We start from the raw sequence: 27,632 nt of genomic DNA, 5'->3' as shown, positions 1-27,632 counted from the left end.
TTTCCAAGTAAGCCTTGGACTCTAGCTTAAGCCATCATTTCGGACTGAAGTCCTGTAGGTCCTAATCTGAATAGCAATTGCTTTATTGCCAGTGTGAATGGGGAAGGATAAAAGGGTTGAGAATGTGTGGTCAGACTTTAATTGCAATCCTTTCTGCATATGCTTTTTGCTAGGATTGCCTGTGACTTTTAAAACTTTAATAATTTTTTTTTTTTTTTTGCAAAAATCTTCATTTTTTCATGCATATGTAAAAAAAATATGGAAAGCTTGTTTTCAAATCAAGAATGTGCTCTTGAAATGAGTGATTTATATATACTTAAAGTAGAGAGTAGTGTTCACTGTTTACGAAATTAGTACACACCACACTGGTGTATTTTATCGCAATATTCCCATAAAGAGTTAGTTGATGGCTAGCCATCCTCTTGTTTTCATCTTTCATTTATTATTGCCAATTTAAAACCTTTATCCTGTTTTTAATTCTTTGGCCTATAAATCTGCAGTCTTCCTTTCATATAAAATCTCAAATATTCATGCATCATTTTTTGTTCTTTTAGTATACTTTTTGATTCGAAGAATGATTTTTTCCATTACTAATCATCCTGAATTTTTTTCTGCAGGCTGGACATGACAAGTGATCTCATGTCACTGCACCTTGGAGATCGAATTTTGGAAGTAAATGGAACTCCTGTTAAGGATCAGCCAATTGAACAAATAGAGAACCTCATTCGGTATTCTGACACGGTTCTGCAGGTAATTGAGATTTGTTTGTCTCTCAGTTGTTGCTTGTGTTTTCTTTTCAATGCTAATTGCATACGTTCCCTCATCCATTAAGAGCAATCAAATGAATCCACTACCCCTAGAATGATTAAAAATAACTCACATACGGGTGTATGCCGCGTGTCGTAAAGGAGATAGCCCTGACGTTTCGCGACTGACTGCTGGTCACTTTTTCAAGGAAATAATGTTGGGATTGGTGTTTTTGCTGCCTTTTTATATTTCAGGTGGGAGGGGTGGGCGGAGGGTGTGGGGAGTTAAGACTGGAGGGGGAAGATAGCGAAATGTTGCGGATGACTGGGTTCCAAGTATTGCTGATTCTTAATCTGGTATCTCTATTGTAGTTGTTCTTGTTTTTCATTATTTCTATGGCCTCGCGGATGAGTCGGGTTTTAAAAAATTTTATCCTAGCGATGACTCTTGATTTTTCGAAGTCGATCGCATGTCCGGTGGCTTTGTGCTCCGCTATGGTGGTGTTATAAAAGGCAGCAAAAACACCAATCCCAACATTATTCCCTTGAAAAAGTGACCAGCAGTCGGTCGCGAAACGTCGGGGCTATCTCCTTTACGACACGCGGCATACACCCGTATTTGAGTTATTTTTAATCATCATGAGCCGCGAAAGCTTCAATCCAGATACCCCTAGAATGTTTAATTTTGGAAATTTTCTGGTACCATTTTAGAAGGCTTATTAAATTTTCAGAAACTTAGAAAACGTTTTGTTAAAATCTTTCATTGAAGTTATTCTTGCATTTCAATTATGGTAAATGAAATGATTTTTCTGGTACACAGTGGTTTTCAGAGCCAAGAATTGAAATATAATCTAGTATTCCAATTGATTTGTGAGGTAATGATTGGTTCATCCATATTCCTGCTTGAAGAATATCCTAGTAAAAAGTGACATGTTAGATCTATACTTGCTGAAATGCAATCCATATCCATTGTTACCCTGGATGATTGGAGTAGCTGTCTTATTATTTGATGTATTTATTTGGCTCTAAAGTGACTATGTATTTGGAGTTATATGGCTCTAAAATATGCTCTCCGTTGAATTTCATTTTTTTCATTGGATATTCATTATACATGCATTGGCACCATTTGATACATTAAGTGGTTATTCAATGTGAGTGTTTGTTTGGATAGGTGATGGTATACCTCACCTCAGATTAAGTCATTGGGTATTTGCTTGAGGAGTTGTGAAGGTTTCAACAGGTCAATCTATATACATACTATGAAGTTATATACATAAATGCCAACAGCATCATTAGCGTCAATTGTCAATTTGGGCCAAAGTAATGTATTTGGTCAATCCTCTGTTTAATAGATAGTAGCATTGTTAAAAGCAATATTTTTATGTTTACGATGTTTATATAACTGACTCACCATGTTTTGAAAAAGGAACCATTGAGCCAGTAGCTCAACCTACTAGGCCTCCACACTCCCATATCTGGTGAATAGCTAATTGCATTTATATTTTTATTCTTTTACAGCTCACTATTGAGCATGACCCTGATGCCCTCCCGAGGCGGAGGCCTAGTTTTCCGTGCACTCCACCGGTGACTCTTATGGGCCCTCCTCCATCCACCCACGGCTTGACGCGGTCTGCTCCTGTCAAGGTGCGAGGTGATGTAGTTGTGAATGCACCTGAGAAGGAGAGAATGTTTGCTAGGAGGAGGGATGAGGGTTACATCAGTGGGTCCAGGAGTTCTCACCGACAACTCAGGAGAGGGAAGGGGAGTCAAGAGAGGTCATCTTCAATGTCACGACTATTGGATGGGTATGTCGCATCTTGACTCAGTGAATATCTTTCATGGTATAGCCATCAAAGACTCCTATAGTTTATGTTTAATTGCATTTTTTTCTTTCAAATGTTTTGGTTTTATATCTGCGATCATGTAAACGGTAGATGGATTGCTAGTGCAAAATATACGAAGGTCACAGCATCAAAGATTTTTCATGAGGAGTTTGCTCTAAACTACTAGCTCCACGCGATTCATTATTCCTGCTGAAAATGCACAATTTGAAACAACTAGCTGAAAACGATGTCATGAATGGACTCCTCATGAGAAAATGTAAACAGTGTGACATATATGGTCTGGCTTGGTGTGGAGATCAATTGCCTCAAAGGTTAAGTGTTAAAAAGGGCATATTTACTTACTTGGATCGTCAAAGTTAATTATTCCATACGGAACTAAGATATGTATCTAAAATGCATTTTTTTGGTTCAATCTCCATGTGTTAATGTATTTCATCACTATCTTTGAGAAAAGTTTTCCACACACAGCACTATACTGTAATCTTATGAAGCGAACGTTATCAAGCCATAAAAAGCCACCTTCAAGTCATTTTTTTATAAGTACTGCTCCTGAGAAAAAGCATTTGATAGAGTGAACTGGGTAAAGTTAATGGATATTCTCAAGAAAATAGGTGTAGATTGGAGGGAAAGGTGACTGATTTGTAATCTGTGTATGGCCCTGACTGTGCTAGTGAGGGTAGCAGATGGTGAATCTGGGTGGGCAAGCATGGGCCAAGGAGCGTGGCAAGGCTGTCATCTATCGCACCTCCTCTTTAACGTGTATGCTGAAGAGATGGTTTGGGAAGCATGGGATGAGTTTGAAGCTGGAGTAAAAGCGGGAGGAATGATGTTTAAATGAGTGAGATTCGCTGATGATCAGGCGTTGATTAGCCAGTCAGCAAGGGGGGTTCAGGCTTTAGTGGATGCGTTATGCGAGCGTTGCGAGGAATATGGGAGAGGGTTAATCACTAGAAGACCAAGGTTATGCGGTTTTGTAAAGCATCACAAGCAAGGACGGTGAGACTTAAGATAAAGGTGGGTGGTGAAAAACTTGGGCAGTTTAAGCAGTTCAACTATTTAGGCAGTATGTTAGAGGAAAACGGATACAGTAGTAAGGACATCAGGAAGAAAATTGCATTAGCAAAGGAGGCGTTCATGAACAGGAAGGAACTTCTGAGAGGTTCGCCATGTAAGAATTTAAAGAAAAGGTTAGTGAAGAGTCTGATCTGGAGTGTAGCACTTTACGATACAGAAATGTGCACACTTAGGGAGGAGGACGAGAAAAGACTGGAGGCATTGGAGATGTGGGTGAGGCAGAGAATGGAGAAGGTGAAGTGGACAGAGAGGAAGAGGAACAATGAAGTGCTGGACATGGTGAGTGAGGAGAGGCAGCTTTTAGATGAGATACGGAGGAGATAGAAAGTATGGATGGAGCTAGTACTTAGTGGGGTGCTGAAAGCAGTGCTAGAGGGAAGAATGTTGGGTAAACGAGGGAGAAGAAGGAAAAGAATTGGATATTTAGATAGAATGAAAGTGAGTAGGTCTTATTGTGAATTGAAGAGGGAATTGCTTGATGGAAGGGGAGGCTCCCAGAATTCTTCTTAAGCACTCCTTGGAAACGTACCTTAATTGGTACAATTCTTTAATAACAACTGCCTATGAATTTATGAATATTTTCATTTCATGAAATCGTGATGATACATTATGGTTTAATATTTTTCATATTTAGCTATTCAGGAAAGGAAATGTTTATGCAACTTTTTATCTATAAATTGTTCAGAGCCTTCAGCTGTATTTTCATTAAGCAATGATTTGACACGAAAGCTTTGAAGCTCTTTATCATTATGCAATGATTTGACACGAAAAGGAGCGAACATGAATTTTTCGTTCTTCTGGAGAACATCACCCTAAGTTGTAGTTGTGGAAACTATATTACATGTTTTAATAATGAACTTATTTCAATGAAATGACTATGGAAAATATTCATTGGGAACAGTGGATTAGTTCCTCAAAAACATGTGAATAACAGATTGCAACCACAAATGTTGCCCTTATTTCAAGCACATTTCTCATGCAACTTGCATTTCTTAAGAGGTGTTGGCTGAAATAATAACTTCTTATGTAGGGTATAGCTGGATAAGAAGGAAATATATGGTTATTTGGAATTTAATTATTTGAGAAGTTGTACTTTAGTTACAGTACAGTTGTAATTTACAGTACAATATTTCTTATGTAATTATTTAATGTGCAGTGATGGTAGATATGAATCAGCATTATAATGCCTTGGTGATGTAGTCATTTTACCTGCAAGTATTTGATTACAGTAATAAATTGGGTCTCACTCTTGTGTAAAATTGTTTTCTGTGAATGTTGAGTTAAAAATTATTGATGCATATGTCATCCTATTTGCATTTTAGCGACTTATGTTTTTTCCATTATTTTGAGTAGACCCATTTTCTTTGGTAGCAGCTGGTGTCCTTGGTGCTTACAGCTTTCATGTTTCTTCCGAGCAGGTCACCAACATCTAACCGGGACAGTTGTGATCTTTCACGAACTCACTCTTTTCGTGTGGAGCCAACGAAAAGTCAACGTATTTTCCGTGCCTCAGATCTTGTGAAAGGAGAACTCCTTGGTAAAGGGTTCTTTGGACAAGTGTACAAAGTGACTCATCGAGATACAAGTGAAGTGATGGTGCTCAAGGAGTTGTACAGAGTTGACGAAGAAGCACAACGAAATTTCCTCAAAGAAGTTAGTAGTTCTTGTAGTCTTGCAGTTTTAAATATTTTTATTGTACTTGAAGGTGGCCCATTTTTTTAGAATACTCATTTCTTTTGAGAGAACTTGCATGTAAAAAAACTTAGTAAACTTCCACAGGATGATTTATTACACGACCATGGTTTCGTCGAACAGTCAATATCATCACCCTTGGTCGTTTGCTAATTATCCTGTGTAAGTTTACAAGGTTTTTGTCTTGTTGGTTCAACATGAGTTTAAGATTACACAAAGTTACTCCAGATATCATCTTATTTGATTCAAGATAGACTCTTGACTTGAACTTCATAATCAACAGACGTAACACCCTGCCTGCAGTATTCCTCTTGCCTTATTGCTTACAGTCATGATTATTGCTTTGCTTTCATTAATTTTCACGGTGTATTTGGCGTTTCTCATACAAAAATTCCATAAAATTCATGGAATAATATGATAATTTTTCTTCAAAATCAGATATTTAATTGGCAGTTGAAATAGCTTCGATCAAAAAATAAAAATAAATTAATATAGCTCTATCCTAAGCATAAAATGATTTAGGTATAATAATACAGTAAAACCTCTTTACATCGTATTGGAGGGGACCAAAATTTGGGCAATTTGATGTATGGAGGTTCACTATAGAGAGGTTTCAGTGATAGGCACCATTTTTTCATATCCTTTGGAAATGAAAGGCACTACTGTCTTTTATACCATTATATTTATGTGTTTAAACAAACATCCATACATCAGTGAACATATATTTACTATTTAATAATTACAGAAAGCGAGTGCTATCGCATGATTTTTACTAAGATTTGGGAGAAAATTATGTGATCTTTCTCAATTCAACAGTCACTTAAAATGATTAGGATAGTTGGATATCTTTTTCTTATTTACTCTAAGGTATGCTCTCATATGGAACAAAATGGCCACAACTAATGGTTAACGTGAAAATTACAGCATATTAAAGGTATATATAGGAAAAAAAAGAGTGAAACATTCATTGCTGAAAATGTCATTCGATGTAGGTAATCACGGCTGCATTAATGGTCTCTTGTTGTCTCGGTACGATTTTCAGAGGTAGTTAGGCCGTCTCGGGGGTATCTCCTTGGTATGATAAGTGGAGGTTTTACGATATAAAGAGGTTCACTACATAGAGGTTTGCCTATTAATTTACATGTAAATCAGACGGGACCGTAGGGGTGGTATGATGTACGGAGGTTTATGATATAAAGAGGTTCACTACATAGAGGTTTTACTGTATATAATACATTTACAAATACAAATATGGAGGGCTGTATTTTGTGCTGAACTGCTCCGCTAGCTATGGCAGTTTTAAGGTGGAATATTCTGTATTTAAACTGCTGGCGGACCTAGAGAAATGGAATTTATTGCAAAATAGAAATTCCTCATAGGGATTTCAGTGTGAAGGACAGCACGAAAAGTATTTTTGGAAAGAAGAAATTGTCAGAAATTTTTTCCATTAAGATGGAGAGGGAATTAGTAATGGCCTCTTTCTTAACTCACTAGTGTAGGGTAATACTCACTTTATTCCTTCTCTATCCCCTATGGAATGTGAGGAAAGGGTAGTTCCTTTCCTCTGCAATCACAGAAACTAGCACTTCTATGACTGAAAACTTTTATTGGAATATTTTCTAATTTATGAGACCAAATTATATGCTAAGCTCAATATGGAAACTTGTTGATATGGGAAGACAGGAGGAGGTTCCTGAGGACATGAAATATTGTGAAATCTATAGTTCTTTCACATATTCAAAAAAAATTAGAATAAATTGTTTTTAGAATTATACAATATAGTTGGCCGAATTTGATGTTATTTGTCTTGCAAAATATGTGACTTATGAAGGAAGCTTTGACTCAGGTTGCAACTACATCACCCTTCAGTTTGATTTCATTCTTTTATCCTTCTAAATGCTTCCTTGATGAATCTCCTCTCAAAATTTTTGGAAGGTTTTCTACTTGCTTACCACTATTCCTTATTATTAGTTAGTTATTAGAGTGGTACATTTGTTATTCATATGTGTAAATCTAATGCTGCCACCAGGCAATTGCCTAATTGCAGCAATATATAATAATAATAATTTCTAAGGCCTGATTTCATATTTTGACAATGGACAATGTCTTCATGTTATCATTGGATGTGTAACTACTGAAAATTTGCAACTTGATTGTAACATTTAGGGGATTCATGGTTGCTCATTTTCTTTTTTCAAATTTTAGGAAGTATCTCTACATGTGTCTTATCGTCAGTTTATTGATGAATAAAATCGTTTTAGGCTCGATTTTGTGGAAGTTTGATGTATCCATGATAAAAAAACAAAAATGATAGTATCCACATTTTTAATTCAAAACTCAACAACCGACCATGGTTTCATCGCATTGGGTCATTTTCAAGGATACCTTGATATTTTCCTTGAAAATGACGCAATGTGTTGAAACCATGGTTGGTTGTTGAGTTTATATTAAAAGTGTGGAAATTACCATTTGTGTTCTTTTATCATGTCAGTTTATTGGTTTTCGGAGTCCTTTTTCCATTTCTGCCGCTGGTGAAGGATTTGTTTTCTTTCTGTTTTCTTCCTTTATGTAGACTCCTATTTCACCACAGTACTGAAAAGTGTAATATAATTAGGCTCCCTACGTTTTATCATTCTTAAACATATCCCCTTTCACCACATAATCATTGCACTGTTTAGGTAACACATTATTTCGAGGATTTCATTAGGATGTGGACTGTATTACAAAACATATACTAGATGGTCTTCACCTCATTTCCAGTATTAATTGCTTAAGGCCTGGTTACACGGTACATGAGAATGTACAAGAAAATGTGAGAATGTCTGAATCTCAGAATGAACGTGAAAATGCACCGTGTAACCACGCAAAATGTAAGAATGTATGAATTTCTGAACGCCTGCTCTAATTTCGTTCAGACAATCATACAATTTGACCTCAGAGTCACCTGGTGGCAGACTACGAAAACGACACATTCATTTCATCTGGCTTGTATAGGCGACTTCTTTGTTTACGTACGGCCCCGATAGTTTTTTCGATTTGATATGATCTTGCTTGACTTGGATATCTCACTGATTGGATATGGGTAGCGAAAGAATGGAACACAAGAAAAGGGGATGGGTGAAAGGAAGGATCAGATGGAAAGGCGCTGAATGTATGAACCGCGAGAATTGTCCAAGATTGAGATCCAAATGATCGTTAAAAAGCCATAAAAAAGCATGTGATAGTCAAAGAAATAAGTTTCAAGTGCTATTTACGCTGCATTTACTCAAGTTCCTGTTTTTGAATCGAGACCGGCTGCAAAACGAGTCGAAATTTTAGGTGTTGCGTTGACATGCAGCGAACGTTATGGGCATCGCAGTAATAAATATTGAATTTACCTTGCCAAAAACCTCATATTTCTCGTATATTCCTGTAGCGTGCGCCGATTCACAGGAGAAGGATGGAGAGAAATCACGACACACTCGCTTTCAAGTCTAAAATTCAACTGCCTTTATTATGTCATGTTTTTTATATCACAAGGCTTAAGGGCACGAGAAATTTTGAAAATGTGCTTTTATTATGGAACACTACTATCCAACAAAATTTTAACGATATCGGCGAAAGACACTTCGTGAATATTCCTTGTTAGGGGCTCCTTGTGACGAGAGGCCGGCCGCCCATTACATTCCTTATTTTTCACCGTGGTTTAATCGTAATCAGTATTTATTCTCGTAAACAGCCACTTTCCTTATAATTTGATCCTACAATGGGTAGAATGATAGGTACATTAATAGAGTTGTTTACAAAGTGAAATAAGTAACTTGATAAAATCCTGCGGTAACCCTGATTTAAGAGTATACTTACGTTGAGGATATCCCGTTGACAATATAGATAATGTATTTGACTCCATTCTGTGAATCATCAACCACTTATTCCTCTTATTTTTGTCCCTTCGAACACAAGCAAAAAACTTCTCCTGCGAGTAAATAGAGGCACTAGACGTCGGGGCACTTTATATGGTTTTATGGGATACACGATTTATATGGTTTTCACACGTTTTTCTATTGAAGGCCCGTGCTGCAATATACTTACTACATTAAGCAAATGATGTAGATGTGTAACGTAGATCACAATCTGCAATCAACTTAATTTAATTTAATCTTTCCAAAGCCCCCCAAACAATCGCCTTTATTTATTTCAACAACGCCTTGGCAACCCAATATATTCACAATCCGAAGTTTGACGTTAAAGCAGCAATTATATTCGCCAAATTTGCGTTTGAGTCCCTACATAGACAGTTTTTCTATCCACTTCCTCAGTCTGTCATCAGTGGATTCCAGGCCGTGATGTAACGCACGCACGCTCCGTCACGTGTTTTCAAACAGTCATTGAAGATTATTTTTAAAGACTCATATCTCAGCTATAAAACATTATTCATCCGCGAAATTTTCGGCAAGTACATTTGAGGTAAGGATCTTATTATTCTAGTACTTTTAAAAAAGTTTGCATGTAAAAATTTTTAATTTCAACCCCCTGATATTTTTTTACTATTAATATAGTAAATATCAATAATAGAAGTGTTTCTTACACAAATATGTAAAGATAAGTTATTTAAACATATTAAAATGAAAGTAAAACAATATTTTTCATTCTAAAGACATAAAAATTCTTTAAGAAAGTCACCAATCCTACTTTTATTTACTCTTACGAATTCTTTAGATGTACAGACAAATAGTTATAACAGCTTAAGTATTACATTGTGTAGTTCATGTAAAAAAATGTTTCATATTTTTTCTTTCCATAAAACGTATTACTTTTAACAATTGAAAACAACAAAATTTTCCAGTGTATTTTTTTTATTTTTTTTTCACAAATTTCATTAGGACTTCCTATTGCTCCAAAATGCACATTGCTATTATTTATTTTACAGGTAAAATATAAATTTTTAGAAAAAAATGCTTTGCTGTTAATTTCTCACTCCAGTACAGGTAGTACACAGATAACTTCGGTGCTCGTCACACATCGGAGCGCGACACGATGAGCAAATAATTCTTGTTTTTCTGTCTCTATTCCTTGGGCATGAGCTGCATCGTATTTTGCTGTGAAGGATTTCAGGTTTATCAATTACTGATGTTTCAATTTTTAAAATTTCCGTAATAGTATTCCTGATTGAAGAACGCAGGTTTTTTTTCAAAATCCGTTGATGCAAATAAGGTTTGATGAGTGACAAAGCCAAGTTTTTCAAAAATTTTCTCCGATTTATTTTTTCATTACTATCAATATGAGAGTAAAGAACCATTGCGTTTATACCAGCTTGGTCTAGCATGCCATAGAAAATCCGCATTGGCCATCGAAGGGTTTTTCTGGCTGTTGTATATTCATGACACAGTTGGTCAAATGTGTCTGTTCCTCCTTTAGTGGCATTATACATGCAAATACTCTCGGGCTTTCCATTGTCTTCATTTATAGCTTCATCCAAATGAAAAGATGACAACAAAGGCGCTATTTTATTTCTTTTCGGTGTGAAAGACACCAGGGTCATGTCAGGATCAAAGGCAAATCGTGAAGATTGAACAACAGCTTCTTGTAAAATCCACTGGAATTTGATGCTTGTTTTTACGAATGGTGCCCACCATCGTTATTGAATAATCTTTTAGCATCTTCTTTACAAGCTCAACAGAAGTGAACCGATTGTCGCACGTAATATTTCTATTCGTGCCATGAATTTGTGTTGACAATGTCCGTACATAATATGTCGGAACAGTTTCATCTGGATTGGTAACTACTTTTCCTATGTAAGGATAGGCATTTACCATGTAAAACGTTTTTGCATCATTCGTCATTACAATTTTTATGCCATACTTACCTGGCTTTCCTTTCATATATATCCAAAAGGGGCAACGGCCTCAAAAACCGAGAAGTTGTTCATCTACTGTACAATACTCATGAGGAGTGTAACATTTCTTGCAATTATCTACAAACCCTTCCCAAATTTTACGAAGTGGCGCAAATTTATCGATCGTTCTTCGCTGCATTCTCGTGTTTTTATCATCAAAACGCAAGGTTGACAGCAAAAACAGGAATCGGTGAAGAGACATGGTGCATTGATACAACGTAGATCCAAACTCAGTTGACCACAGTTCATACAAATTTGTGTGGCACGTCTTCTGCACCCCAGAAAAATATGGAAGTCCAAAAAAAGCCTCAATCTCCTCAACATCTACATCACTGTGGTACGATTGAGGAATTGTGACATTTTGATGCTGCCGTTGTATTTCCTCAATTGTGTGCGTCATTATTTTATTTCGTAAAGCGCTATCCAACAGTAATTCCCAAGCTTGCCGGGGAGTTTTGACGTCGCGCGCTGCTCCTTTTGATCCAGGCACATCCGAAACCAAATTTCGCTCTCTCTTTCGATCTCCAAATGATTTCAAACGTCAATGTTTGATGAATAGTTTACTATTATGAGTAATATATGTTCAAAACTATTGCCTTACAATCAATTCCATTGAAGTTTGTTGGTACGTCTTTCACTCCGAAGTTCCTAAATTATTTGCAAAAGAGGAAACCAAGATATTTCACAAAAAAAGTTGATGTCCTCAAATATCCCAAAGTGATAAAAAATGATAAATGACATTTTAATTACTATAAACGTATAAATACTATTATAACAAATGTATTTGCAGCAAAAAAAGCAATAAACAAATGTGTTAATTTTTTTTTGCAATTTCAAAAAAATTTCATGAAGTGCACACTGGGGTCCAATGGACCCCAGACCATTTTCAACATTAAATTATAAAGCAATAAGCGCGTTGAAAAAATCACCACACACATGAAACTTTTACTAAGATATGAAAGGAAATTTACATTGGTATGAGCTTTCAATATTTTGTGCATTACAAAAGTTACAGCAAAGAAAAAAACTCCTGGGGTCCACTGGACCCCAGTGTGCCCTTCTAGGGTTAAAAATGTACGAAAAAATGTCCGAAAAAATGTACCGTGTAACCACCTACTCGTGGATCTTGTCCATGAGAATATACAAGAATCTGTTCAGAAAACCATTCAGAAAAATGTACAGATTCTTGTACATTCTAATGTACCGTGTAACCAGGCCTTTAGAAAAGCCAATACTGTGCCAAGCAATGTAATGCATCTGATGGGCTCTTGGACTGGTGGGGCCTGTACTGGCCTCAGCTATGAACTGACTTCACCAAAGGAACATTCCAAAAGTCCAAGTTATGGGGAGGAGGGGAATGATCAAGGTCCAACTGAGACAAGAAGGCTGCCACAACCCGTTTATTGTAAAAGACAAATGAATGCTGGAATACAAGGACACAATGACACCACAAGTGGAGCACAAGTGATCCGATGGTCTATCCCTAGCACCTTACCCTTCTCTTTCATTTCTACTCTTGTATGCCCTCCCACCCACCTCGGTATGCATTCATTGGTGGTGGGCATGTTCAAACACAAAATGGATAGAATGAATTTAAGCCACTCAGGTTTTTCATGTAGATAGCTCTTCAATTGCACTCATGAGTTCATCATGTTGATGGGTAATTGGGTTGAAAGCAATTATAAATTCCAATACAGCACCTTGATTGTGTTTGAAATCCTTGAAAAAAATATCAGGAAAGAATCCTGAATTTCAGTGCATTAAATTATAGGCACTAACATTTATGATCATGCTGAAGGTGTCTTTCATATCTATGAGGGCAGTTTCTCATTTCTTTTTCTCTGTCTGCACTGCAATTTCATTTACTATGTGCTACAAATCTGCCATATCACTGGATTTTTGCTCCTCCAATCTTTTCCATCTCCTCTCATACTCTGCCAGATGTAGCTCTCTGTATGTAGCTATTGACCAGTTGGAGAGTTTCACAGGTCAGGTAGAATATAAGGAAATATTGGTGTCTTGTCATTTTCTCAATCTCTTTTTTAATCCATGATTTTTACTTCACTGTGTGTCGCCTTTTTTGTCTGAATATTATCTGTCTTAAGGATTCATGAAGAAGTTACTCTGTGGTGTTTTAGGACACATACTTTAGTTCTTGGTATTGAGTGCATGGTTTTTCATGTTGTTTGGGACAGCAAACTCAACTGGCTCAAATTTTATTTAAACTTGTAAATAATTTTGTTATCTGTTGGTAGATGCGGTTAACTTTGTTCTCTATTTTTTGTTAAGCCTTCTGTGTTTCAATGAAAAAACAACTTGGTTTGTGATACTTTCTAGAAGAAGCAGAGAAATACTATCATTGAGTGACTATCAGCAATTTATTTATTGTCTTAATCCTTTTTTTAGGTTATGGAGTAACATTTCTCTATGATTTAATTTGAATCTATTTTGTATTTATTAATAACTCTACTAAGTTGATGTATGGTATTTTAATTAAAGGTGGCAGTTCTAAGGAGTCTTCATCATCACAATGTCTTGAGGTTTATAGGTGTTCTGTATAAAGACAAAAAATTGGTGCTTGTGACTGAGTATATTGGTGGAGGAACACTTAAAGACCTGATTCATGATCTTTCGGAACCTTTACCGTGGGAGCAGCGGGTTTGTTTTGCCAAAGACATTGCATCAGGGATGGCCTATCTTCACTCTATGAATATAATACATCGAGACCTGAATTCTCATAACTGTCTTGTGAGAGAGGTAAGCCCTTATTTGATTATACATTGTGCGGTAATTTAATTAAATATAATCATCTTTTTCTGTGGTTTACAGTCTTGAAATTGAGCTTACTAATCAATTTCACCTAATTATTTTTCTTAATAATATACATTATATGTGGTAAAAATAAGTCATAGCAAGATTTGGATTCCAGCATATAATGTATTTGGCAGTGTGTAACAACCATGCACAATGCACTGCCAGTTACTGTATGGTGGTGGCAGATAACAATTAATGCCCATCTTAAATTCACCAAGTTTAACCCTTTCGAGACGTTTGAGTTCTCGTCTTAGCATGACTGCTGTACTGAGCCCCAAGAGATTCTTCCGTCCCCTCCGTACGGAGCATTTTTGCAGGACATTCGTTAAGAAGTGTGTCGCGGATAATCACACAGTCTCAGCACCTACCTTTTTCCACCCTTCCCACTGGGTATCCCGCATTATCTCGAACTCCAAGGATAGGTGGGCTCCCTCCCTTTCTAACACTACCAGAGCATTGGTTTGCGGTCAATCATGCTTTGTTTATATGAATTAGTTATGTGGATAATTGTTGCTTGAACGTAAATTGCATACTTCGAATTGGATTCCTTGTTTTATTCTGAGAATTTTCAAATTTTGAATGAAGTTCTACCGTCAATATTAATGCATTTAATGCAGCAACAATTTCCATGTGATGTTTATACTGAAATCGAGTAATAAGTTATTATTTATCGTAGAATTTCATTTAAAAATAGTAAACGCTGCTCAAAAGACAAATAATTCAAATCTTAGTTTATATTTTTTGAGAAAGGAACATATGTATATTATTTCGCAAAATGACTGGATAAACAATTTTATGACTGCTAAGAGGCTGGACTCAAGGTTTATCAACTTACAAACAAGTTCTCGGAATGCATCTAGTTCATATATTGAGGACTGGAAGATAGGAACCCTTGATTACGTTATGCCACATTCTTCTGTTGAGAATCTGAAACGAATTTTTTTGTTTTTATATATTTGCACGTAATTTAATCGCACATATCTTTTTTTCGACGATTCCTGAAAGAAATGTTCATACGAACTTTGTTATTACGAGCCTCCGGTTTTTCAGTCCCGTGAACTTCGTAATAACGAGAGAGTACTGTAGTAAGTAGCTTCCAGTCACCAAGTTGCTGCATCTTTTTTGGGTTTCAATATCTTTCAAATGGCCTGCCTTACCATGAGATAGCACAATACCCTCTCAAAACTCTGTCGCTTATTTGATGAGTGGATAAGTAACTTTAAAGATATCATCAATGGATATGATGAGGAAAAATGTGAATAATTCATTTTTCCTGTGAAAATGCCTGTTTTTGCACCTTTTAGAAAGCTGATCAACCCTAGGTCCTTCTAGTGTTTAAAATTCACTTTGTGCATGAATGCTAACTTTTGTACCTTAATTTTCTTATATCTTATATGATGAACAAACTTTTTTATGCACAAGAATAAAAAAATTATTTCTCTCTGTAATAGTATTTTTTTGTTTCAGGACAAAACAGTGGTTGTTGCGGATTTTGGATTAGCCCGCATCATTTCACAAAGTGGAGGGCTTGGAGGGTCACCTGCAGGGGGAACTGATAGGCGTAGATATGGCAAACAAATATGTGGAAGGAAGCGGTGTGAGAGGAAAAAGAGGTATACAGTTGTAGGAAATCCATATTGGATGGCACCAGAGATGATGAAGGGCAAGAAGTATGATGAAAAGGTTGACATATTTTCATTTGGAATTGTTCTATGTGAGGTAAGAATACAAATTAAATTGGTATGTGTAACATCGTGGCTAAAATAAATTGTAATTTTAGCATTGGGACCATTCATTTAGAAGTTAATCGATAAGCTGAAATCATTAAGAAATGAGAAAAATACACTGAAGTGACTTGAAGTGTGATAAACTTACAGCATTGCCAAATTTAACAAATACTCTTGACAGAAATTTTGATGGCTAAATCAAAATGTGCATAATTGTAAATTGATTGATAAATAATCTATTAATGAAGAAATTATTAAATTGTAGTAATATAAGGTTTTTACAATGCATGATTTTTTAAGATTGGAATCCAGGAATAAACACTGAAGAATAATAATATTATTGAAAGAACTCTAGTTGTTGTAAAAAAGTTGTTCTAGCCATTAACTGCATATTGGCAAGAAGCAGCATGCATATGTTATGAAGTGTTTTCAAATGATGAACAAGTTTAATTTTTATTGTTTTTATCACGGAAACATTAATCAATAATGAGGCCAATTTCACTTTAGGTGTCCACTACTTTTTTTTGCATTCGGAATTGTTTTCAGGTGAAAAAAAATTTAAGAAATTCAAAGCCTGGTACTGGATGAAACATGCTTGGTTGTTTTTCCTTTAGAAATTTGAATAATGTTGTAGAGCCTTAAATACAGTGGAACTTGGTTAGTACGTTCCTCCTTAGTACGTTTTCCTCCTTAGTACGGCGATTTCCCTCGGTCCCGGTACCATCCGAACAAAATACAGGTAAAAGAATTTGGTTAGTACGTTTGAAAAAATTGCGCTTTCCTGGTTAGTACGCTCAATTGCTTGCCGTGACGCAACCCGCAATTCGTTCTCTTGTGTCTTCTTAAGGGTCGCAAACGTCTGAATTCATGATTTAATTTATTATTATTAGCCATTAACATTCTTCCATTCATTCCACATCTCTTTCTTCTACCGTAATTTATCCAAATGCATTTCTGAATTCTTGTGACGTGATGAAAAATAAAATGCGCCCATTTTTCAGGAATGTCTGACTACGAAAAACTACAGCCAATAAGAAGCCCCAATTTTCCCCACCCCGAGCTCCTCACTTTCTGTTGCCTTTGGAGCGCTTGGGAGTGCCCACTGCTGCGCACAAAGTTCGTGAGTGGGCAATTGTTGCTATTGCACGAGTTATCATGATGAAGAAATGAGTCTTAACGGTATTAGACAATTCCCACATTATCTAAAGCAGTACTGCTCCATAAACTCGACGTCGTGCGTATTTACTTGACTACTGTTGCGGGAGCAGACGATGCTCTGGATCTCCACGCGAAGCTTAGCTTAAAAATACTTGATCTCGGAACGAAAGCAGACGACATTAGACAAATTTTGAAAGTAAATTTCAACTGTCTAATATAAAATTTTCTTGAAATTACGTCGTAATCTAATAATCTTGCGTGTCATCAGTCGATATATCGATCGATTTTACAATCGAAATGGTATCATTCCAGAAGCGAATGTCTACGGCTGTTGCCGTAATTTGAAAGTCAATATAATTTTGCCCAATTTTTATGATGTTTAAAAAACCAGTTGACTTACTCCGGGTTGTTGTTATATTCTCCGAGTACGCTGTGTGAAAGAAAAATGACTAGTCTTCGCTTGTCTGAGCTTCACTCGTCCTCGTTCTGTAAATATATATAGGATAAATCACGGGAGATCGACGCCGTAATCATGGAATAGTCTTCGGAAATCTATGAAAAATTGCGATTTTTATTCACATGGTATTGTTTTTCAATGTAGCGCTCATTTTCTTGATTTTAAATGTGAAAAGAGTTCAGGAAGGCGATCCTATGAGAACTACCGATAGTAATTGTAATTATGACGACTTTTTCACTGATTGCAATAACCCCGACTGCTATTATTTACTTTCCTCGTTAGTACGTTTTCCTGGTTAGTACGTTCATTTTTCGTGGTCCCTTCAGAAACGTACTAACCAAGTTCCACTGTATCCTTTATTTGGCTAGCATTTGCTGGACTATGACTAACTTTTTGTGGCTTATACGAAATAAATACAATCTCCACTATGAACCATTCTGGGACCTGTTGTGAAAAAGACTTAATTGTGGAAAAAATTAATAGCTCGGGTGGAACAACGATGTTCCTTTGTGTTTGACTTTTAAATGGTGAATGAATGTCTTTCTCACCAAACCAACGAAAAAAAATTCAATCTTGTTGGGTTTTTTCTTAGAGTCCAGCCTAAATTCAAATAGCAAAGCATGTTTTTTTACCAAACCAGGCAAATTTCTCACTATCGTCGGTGTACTAGATTTTGCAAAAACTTGGTGCCTCTATCAATAGCTTATAAAAATCAAGTTAACTTAATGAAATGCTTGATTAGAAATTACAATTTTGAATAGGGGCCGAGAACTGATGATAAGAACCAAATCAGTCCCGAAAACAAAAATAGAACCAAACCACTCCATGTTAACCTTGTTAATGTGGATTTACAACGAATTTAGTTACATCGTTGGATTTACGGTGCCGCAGCAGTGCTGTGTTTTATTTTTTTAATACCTTTCAAACTTGGCCTTTACTGCCATATTTTCCCCCTGCCTCTGAGTCCCCTGCTGCGTTACAGCGACTCATTCGATAAGAAATTTCCACACAAAGGTAAAGAAGCATTAGTCTACGAATTCGGATAACACAATTTGTTAAAATTTTCTTAGAATTGCAGCTTGGTGTAGTTCCCTGCGACAGCACCCTGAGATTTCCCCAAAGGTGACCAATACCACAGCAGGTACACGGAGTGGAGAAGGTACCTAAGCCAAATTAAGTTGGAGGCCATGGAAAAAACATCCATGGCTAGCCATGAGTTCATAAAAATATTCTTGAAAAGAGATGAAGTTTTGTTAATGAACATAATAAAGAGGCATAGATTATGATTTTTAGTTAAAAGGCAAAGCAAAATTGGTATAGTAATATTTTCGTTATATTAAACAACTTAATTTTGTTTATAAAGGTTAAAAATTAAATAATATAATAAAAAGATCATAGTATTTCATACAAAACATAATGACTTTGAAAATAGTGTTGAGAGTGCAGTCAGCGATGTAGTGACTAGGAAATTCTTGGTGCTGTAGCAGCACCATAAATCCAAAGATGTAACTTTTTTCATTAGAGGCCAATAAAATTAAAACTATCCACGTGCAAACAAAAATATATTTGTAGACTAAGAAAAAAAAGACTACTGAAAATTTCAAAATGATCCATGGGAATGGAAAATTTTTACCTCATTTTTAAAACCACGAGCACTGCTAAGGTGCAGCAAATCCATATGAGGGTTAATTGATTATTCAGAGGTCAATGCTGTGTGTTCCATTGCCATAGTTTCTTTTAATTTTTGTGTTTTTCTGTATGAATGTAGTGAATGACAACGTTTCTGTCTTGCCTTCAGATAATTGGCCGTGTTCATGCTGACCCAGATTTCCTTCCTCGGTCATCAGACTTTGGCCTCAATCAAAACATATTTCGTGAGAAATTTTGCTCTGAGTGTCCTGAACCATTCTTCAGGGTTGCTTTTCTTTGCTGTGATCTCAATCCAGACAAACGGTATGTAATCATTACACTCTTATCAACAAATAGAATTGTCTTTGTTAATGTACTCTGTGATTTTACATTATGTTTGCACCTCTGTATGGGAAACATATTAGATGTATCATTTTAACATTATCAGCCTTCCGTATATTTTTTCTGAGAGATGAATCACTCCTACATCATTGTGTTGTAATTCTAATCAATTGCAGCATAATTCCATTTAGATAAAAACTTGATAAAAGTTAGGCAAATATTTAGCATTTGGCAAAATTTCCTCTTGGAAATTTTCTTGGAACCTTCACATAGTATTTAAGAAGTGGTAGAGTGTTAAGTGTGGGTAAAGGAGCTGCTTACTCTGAATAAAACGCTTAGGAAGAATTCAATACCACAAATAGAAGTAAAAAAACATTTTAGTTGTGAATGTTATTGTTTTCTGTCTCTATTAAAAAGAAAAATGCTGAGTTTGACATGCCCGGCTGATTTGTATGATTTATTTACACCTCACTGCAACAAAAACTCATTGATTGTAGTGGTCTATGCATTGATTATTCTGTGTAAGTTGATGGCATTGCTTTAATTTGTGTTAATATCCTCTTTGAATAGTTTCTTAACACAAAAAGGCAATCTTGGAAATATATGTTACTGAATGGAGTATAGTTGTACAAAAAACCCAGTGATGATTTGGAATACATTTTGCCATACTACTTTTGCTTTTATGGACTGTTGCGTTTGTTAATTGTGTAATTGAATGTCATGTGAGCTATATTCTTGCTTCTTTATTTTAATGAGCAATGCCAAGCAGTCACTTTTCGTATTTATTTTAATTTCTTTATTCCATTTAGCCCGCCTTTTGAAGTGATGGAGGTATGGCTAGAAGGATTAGCTATGCACCTTTCTGTGGGAGCTGCAATGCCTTATGACCTGGAGTATGATATATACCATTACACTGGTAAGTTTGAAAGTTTGACATTAACTGTTACCTGAACTTGCTATTTAGCTGGAGGGCAAAAATCTAATCAGAGATGAGACTAAAAAAATGGTGCTGGTCTAAATTTCTCTGTGGCAAAATGTCTAGGAAATGTATGACAATCAATTATATTAGCCCAAGGTAATATTGATTATGATACATATTTGGTTATATCCTACAAGTTTTAAAATTTTCTTTAAAAAAGCCACAAGTCCATTAACTTGAAACCATGTATTTGGGCATTGAACATCAAAAATTATATCTATATACCCAAAAAATGGTGGCTGATCTTGATTAGAATTTTTGCCTTTGGTTATTCTCTCCATTCATTCTACCCTAAATTTTCGTGGATAATGTGCATATTATGGATAAGTATTATTAGGTAGGTACTTCTTAAAAAATATATTTAAGTATTCAGATGTTAACTCAGTGAAAAGATGCTATTCCTGAAACCTGAATTTCAATGGTTTCGAGAGCATGAATTTTAATAACTATGGGTGTCCTGCACGTTATAAATGAGTGCACCTTGTACTTGAAATTTTGGGGACACTCAGGTAACAGTCAAAGAATAACCTGTGGGTATGCATGAATGTACATCATAATTGGGAATTTAGGGTTCTATGTTTTAGTGCCACTATTGTGTGATTGCTAAAAACAGAGAAAGACACATGAGCTCATTCTTGGACATTAGATTTGGGCTCAAGAGTAGCGGAAATACATAATGAAGTTGACCCACAATGAAATGTCAGTTTTTCTATATAGACTACTTTTTTGAAATCCAATTTATTTTCGTCTCAATCATGATGTGGCTAACAGGAGATCAAGTGGATACAGGTGTACCTGAATCACATGATTATTTTTTCTGTCTCTGTGAGAGATAGCTCCAGCTGTAGCTTTTCTGGGGCCAAAGAAATGATCACTCGACCCATTATTTTCTGAATCACAGTGTCCCTTTTTCCATCGCTCATTCCATTCCTTCTGTGTTTACTACTGTCATTCAGTTAAAAGCATGATGTTACATTCGCTGTTTCTGGCCGTGTGTCCCGATTAGCTTAAGGATTTTATTTATTTAATCCAGAAACAGCACGAGGCCAATTACAGAGGACTGGAGAAAGAATTTCATAATATTAAGCAATGTGACCAACAATAACAAAAAATATTCAACAGTATTTACAAACAAATAACAAAGAATAGTCATCGAGTGGTGCGAGGAATAGGGGGAAAATTACGATAGTGATGGTGCAAGTTGGGTGAGGGATGAAAAAAAGGATCAAAATTTGGAGCACATTTGGCATAGGAGTTAATGGAAGAAGGAAGTCTGAATAGGAAAGAACGTTTAGAAACAGAAAGGCGGGGGTGAAGCAATGAAATAAGTGGTGCAAGCAATGGTTTCAGCGACAGAAAAAGAGACGAGCCGAGTGATGGAAAAAGGATCCTTTCCCGTGAGCCATCGCAGAAAATTATCCAGAGAAACTCATTTTTTTCTGTCTTTGCTGGAGCCACTGGAGCTGTCCCTCCGAAGAGATGGAAAAAAAATAATTGTGTGATTCAGGCTCTGGGTAAAGCTTGAGTCTTACCTAATTTCATCATCAACAGGTCGCAGCACAAGCTCCTCAGAGTCGACTACACCCGAGGCCTTGACTCCTGAAGCACATCGATCAGTTCCAACTGCACCTCCTCTGCGCCCGATCAAAGAGGGAACCGTCACGAGGGGAAGTCCTTCCAAACATCCTCAGGCCCCAACCATCAGACCTCCCTCTCCGGTCGAGAGCACAGCTCTTTGAGGACGCCCGTCTTCAAACGCAGGTTTTATTTAGCCATTTTTGGCTTCATTGAAGGTTGTACTGTAAAGATCTCAACAATTTTTGTCCCTGCCCACTTATGACAGATTGTGTAATGAATCTGACATGTTTTGGCAGCTACTGTAGCAAGGCATTTTTTTATCATTTCAAAGTCATGGACCATATTTTTTTAGAGTTTTAATTTTTTATTGGAAATTAACATTCCAAGAGAAATTGACAATGTCTACTGTGAATTGCATCTTGCACATTCCTGGAGGAATGCATTGATAACTACTCTTTTTTTAGGGTTTTTTCATTAACATATGAAATTATCATATATAGAGATTCAAGGAAAGTGTAATCAGTTAAGAGTAATTTTTTACAATTATTCTCAACTGCTAAATTATGTATGAACATTTTAATTGCTGGGAATATAGAAGAATATATTTGTATTTCATAGTGAGTATGAGGTCTATCATATGCTGCACTTGTTCCTGAAATGTGATACATAGTTTTATTCGAAATTGATTGACAGATATTATTAGTGTGAAATATCTATTGAAGCATTTGTATGATAGCATTTATGTGTGTGTGTGTGTAAGTATTTTGTGGTGCTTAAGAGGCTTATGAGAGGTTGTGTGTGAATAAAAACCTTTTTATATACCTGTTGCTTGATGGCAGCATGTACTTAACTCTTAAAGCGTGTTTACAGCTCTCTATAATGATTTATTTTTGTTTATTATGAGTTTATGCTCTAAATTCTATTTAACAGTCTTTTTTGTTTAATTTTATTTTATTTGACTCTACAGAGTTTAATTGAAGTAAATTTTTATCAAGAATCTCAAATTATAATATGCTAGTAATTCTAAATTACTTATAATTTTGTACATTACATTAACCCAATTCCAGTTATTACTTAATTAAAAATTCAAAAAATATCATGTGCCTCTAAACGATAAGTGGTTTACTTCTGTAACACTTGTTGCTGCCTGTTTGTCGAATGGGTGGAGATCATGTGAAGAAATTTGTTTACCCTTTAACTGGTTGAAGGGGACAACCTTAGCAACCTATATCATAGGTTTAAACTGGTAGGTTTATCAAAAGCAAGTCTGTTGGTGTGAGGGTTGCTGTGGGAGGCAAGGCCTTGCTCATCTCAGGAAATATAGGTCTATGTCAGTGCCTCTCTTTCATTGTAGCATTTATTAGCTGAGACCTTGTGTACAAAAGTGCCATGTGATTTTTAAACATTGCCAAAAATAATGCCCCAAATCCTTTTCCCACTGCCAGTATGATTTATTTGCTTTGTTATTAGGTTGAATAATATACTTACTTCTAAAAAATAAGAAGAAACCATTTCAGGCATTCCAATTGTAAATAGTAACTTGAAAAGTATGTAAATAGTTTTAATGTTCTGTTATTTTTGCTCATTTAAAAATACCTCTTTTCACAAAGGGCTGGAGATGTACGTGAAAGCTTGACTATGCAGTGTTGTGATCATAATTATTGTTTTTATTTTCTGTTCTGTTTAACTTTTGGTCTAAAATTTTGTTTGCTGCTGAAGCACATTGCCCCTAAATTGATATGTTCCACTGTTTTATTTTGGCTTTTTCTTGAAATAATTGATTTTTGTTTGCATCTCCAAGTTAAATAAAGTGAAGTACTTGAAAAGGATGTTTTTCTTTTTTGTTCGTCATCACCTGCAGGCTACGAAGATTTAAGGGTGCAATTTTCTGTACAGTTGTTATTCCCAGTACATTTATGTAGGATATATTGGTTTATTTTCAGATAAAATATATATTCAGCACTTAATGTATTACCAGTATTAAGTAAAAAGTAAGAGCAAATGAAAGTTTTTAATAGCCTTCAAATGAGTTCCAAATTGAATTCGATTTTTATAGATGTTTCCATTCACTTATGCTGCTAAGGCTAAAAAATGTCATAGTTCATTGTTCTTGCAGTGACATAAAATGTAATAATAGCTAATTAAGAGAAATGATTGATTTTCAATTTTGTACATATTGGCAACCTTCACTGTTAACTATCAAGAGATTACAGAAGATTGACTAAGGAGATTTTATATAATGGTTCAGGATATTTAAATCAAATTAGCTCCCCTTACGTATTCTTTTCTGATTGAAATATGAGGATCAGCACTTCAATTAACTACACGATTGGTTTCATTTAAAAGATCTTGTTCCTTGACATGTATTGATGTGAGTGTTCCTTCCCATGCCTATTGTTCTTTAACAGCATTTTTAGTGACTCTTGATTGCTTCATATGTTCATTTAAATCATCAGCAGTAGTTTCCTTCTGATTCAATTTTCCCATAGCTCTCTTTCAGATTCCAATGCTCTCAACCTAAGGCATAGCCTACTTGTTTATTATTATGGCATTCTTTTTTTAGCTAATGACACAGGCTTGCCAGCTGTAAACTGTTATGGAGTTCAGCACACAATTGCAAAAATTGCATAAGGAAAATAATCACTCACCAAGATCAAAATTCAAATCTTGATCCCCTGAACTCTGTATTAAATGAATGTAGTACTGAAATAATTTAGGGTTTTCTTTCTCAGATTATGTAACTCTAACTTGTCTTTTTTATGAACAAAAGAAAGTATCAGGAACTATGCAATATATAAAATATTTGTTCTTATGGTGATGCTGAGTTAATGGGGTATTGGTGAGGATATGGTACAACTTGCATCATATAAAATTATATGGGTATTTTTAAAGTGATTGCCTGCAGAGGGTTATGCAATATCAGCATTGAAAGAGAGGTATGGGCACCCTTGACTATAGTATGTAACTGCACCATAGAGGTTACTGGAGGGGGCGCGCCCTATCCTCTCTAATAGCGGGAAGTGAAGCCAGGGGGGTGTGGCCAAATTGCACATTTAGCCATGATGCCAGGCTCCGCTATAACACAGTCTTACGAGGCAACGACCAATTTTTGTTCTTAACTATTAAATAATGCCTTTGGGCATTTTTCGCGAAAGGTACAATGAAAATAAATAGTAATACATGCCCAAAGAATAAATTTATGCTGGATCAGAGCCCTTGTGACCTGCAGGAAGACAATAATCAACGGACATTGAGGTGTTCAGTCAAACATAATTGACTCAGTGTTACTCGCAAAACAATGGCTGGCAATTCGAAAATTGCATTAATTTCAACTTTATGAATCTTAATCCGGAAATTAAAGATCGATTGAATTTGTTGCTAAGCAACCATTGTTTTTTCTACAAACATAGTAGTCACCATTGAACTCGTCATGAACTGCTCCTGTACGATACAAATATTGACCAAGCCGGAAGTTAAAATAATTTTTACGTCATTACGCAGAAATAACTCATGGTTTTGTTTCATATAATTCCATTTTCACTGTCAAAGCCCCCGAAAAAGAGCAGTGCTACCTCTCGTAATGCAAGTTAGTGCACTACGAGTGCGTATGTCGTTGAGCATGCTCAACTACGGATGAAAAATTACCAAATCACTACGTTTTCCATATAAATTATTTTATTTTAACTACCCAAGCCCCTGGAAAATATCCATACTACATCAAGTAATGCCCCTTTGCACGCGAGTGAACTCGTCTAAGAACGTGCCTCTAAATTTAACCTGACGAAAAGGTCGAAACATTGTGATTGTCAAAGAAAAACAAAATCAAGCATGAAAATTCATTTAATCGGGAAATTACAGAAACATTAATTCATGACACAAAGTCATTTTGACATTGTTCAAATACAAGATTCAACTTTGGCAGATCAACAGCAAATGTAAACATACACAATGCATGAGTGAGGCCAAAAATGCAAAACCGATCTGCAAACAGTACATATAAGGCGATTGCAATTCACAATTATCTATTTTATTCTATTTTTTTACTCTCCGAAGGCTGTTATCCCTCTATCTGTGCGATTATTGTACCCATAAGCCAAGCAGCAAACCATCTGCGAATGCAAAGTTTACTCAGCATATATCTGTCTAGCAGAGTGTTGCCGGATATAGATAATAATATCCAGAAAAGTAAACACACTACTAAATATTTACGTATGTACCTTTATATGACATCTGTAGTCACTGGTATCACAAAAAATTAATATTTTCTTTACATGTACGCTTATGGCAAATTGACGAAGCGGGGCCCGGCATGATGGCTAAATGCGCAAGAGTACCATTAGGGCTGGCTTCACGTCAGAGTGCTTATGCCCCCTCCAGGGACCTCTATGAACTGTACAGATCAGAGGAGTTATCCCTAAATATTTAATCAACTGATTAGTTGGCAGAAATTTGTTTTAGAAGGAGATTGGGTTGCCTATACTGATATTTTTTTGCCAATTTGCATGCATTGGGAAACCATACATACATATATTTTGTTTATATAGTGTCAAAAGTGAAATTCATCATTGGTTATTGGCAGACATCATGATGTGTAACTTTACAAAACAAAGGAGTGTAAGAGGATAGGTGCCCCTGGACTATTGGTCTCCTCAACATATGGACTGTTGGAACTTCCTGGCCTGAAGGCCTCAAAGCCCTCCCTTAACCCCCCTTTCCCCAGCTATGTGACTGGTATTTGGTATGTATAGGACTTCAACCATTATGTGGGAAAGGTGATGCATAGCAGGCATAGAACACACAATGGTACAAGATAACATGTTGCTGCACCAAATCCCAAGGTCTAAGCTAAGCTTGTAACACTAGGGTTTGGGGTGTAGCAGATTTTTAACAAGTTATTTCTCATTGTTTATGAATTAATATACTGCCTTGTAACATATGGTACAGTCCACAGCATATACTACTACCTATGTCCTCCAAGGTCAATGAAATCTATGGAGCAGGAAGATGTTTCACTAGCTTAACTCATCAGAGAATCTATCCAGAGTTCAAGTAATCTGAGCTTGAATAATTGTCAAGGCAAAAAGTTTTTCCATTGCTGATTTTTATTCATAGAGGGCATATGCTGGTGACTCTGTAAAGGTACACTACTGTCCATTTGATTGTTTTTTTCATATGCAATGTCTATAGAAGATACATTAGGGTCCAAAGTTTAACGGCACTGTAGTTCTTTCGTTAGTATCCTGCCATTATATTCCTATAAGCATATACCATCTTGTCCCATTAAGAAACAAAATCTACTGGCCAAGAAGATGCCTTGGCAAGTTTACTGGTCAGAGCAACCAGTAAAATCGTGGCAACTGATCTAGGTAATTAATTTTTCCCTAGTAGTACATATTTTTACATAACTAATTTCATCCATAGCTCTGTAAAGAACCCTAAAGTTCAGTTCTAATCATTGATGCAATTGCAATGTAGAAATGTTCTTTTACATCAAGGTAATAAGGCTGTGTGATGGCTAGTCTGAACCAAAGGCATTTTTAAAATACTCAAACTTTTTTTGGATGAATGTAATTATATGTGGTGCAGTAAAACCAGCTACTGGGATGTATCTTGCATGAGTGATGGGAAAGTACAGTGAATGCTATCATGTTTGGACACCTGTAATGTTCCATAATCCTATTATAAGTACATTAACATATTAGTGGTATAGTGTTATG

General features: G+C 35.9%; 1 protein-coding gene across 3 annotated transcripts in view; it reads left to right on the top strand.

The window, feature by feature from the left end:
• The window catches only part of LOC124155934 (LIM domain kinase 1), a 45,491-nt gene extending 21,747 nt beyond the window's left edge, over positions 1 to 23,744 (top strand). For all 3 annotated transcript variants that reach the window (XM_046530165.1, XM_046530163.1, XM_046530164.1), the window contains 8 exons: positions 618 to 750; positions 2,265 to 2,551; positions 5,083 to 5,317; positions 13,731 to 13,988; positions 15,513 to 15,764; positions 19,186 to 19,340; positions 20,168 to 20,274; positions 21,889 to 23,744. In XM_046530165.1, coding sequence (XP_046386121.1) covers positions 618 to 750; positions 2,265 to 2,551; positions 5,083 to 5,317; positions 13,731 to 13,988; positions 15,513 to 15,764; positions 19,186 to 19,340; positions 20,168 to 20,274; positions 21,889 to 22,076 — 1,615 coding nt within the window. In that variant the 3' untranslated portion in view covers positions 22,077 to 23,744. The remainder of the gene's footprint in view (positions 1 to 617; positions 751 to 2,264; positions 2,552 to 5,082; positions 5,318 to 13,730; positions 13,989 to 15,512; positions 15,765 to 19,185; positions 19,341 to 20,167; positions 20,275 to 21,888) is intronic.
• The last annotated feature ends 3,888 nt before the right edge of the window (positions 23,745 to 27,632 follow it).

This window comes from Ischnura elegans, chromosome 3 (assembly GCF_921293095.1).
Source record: "Ischnura elegans chromosome 3, ioIscEleg1.1, whole genome shotgun sequence".
Classification (NCBI taxonomy): domain Eukaryota; kingdom Metazoa; phylum Arthropoda; class Insecta; order Odonata; family Coenagrionidae; genus Ischnura; species Ischnura elegans.
This window is presented reverse-complemented; position numbering and strand designations above follow the sequence as displayed.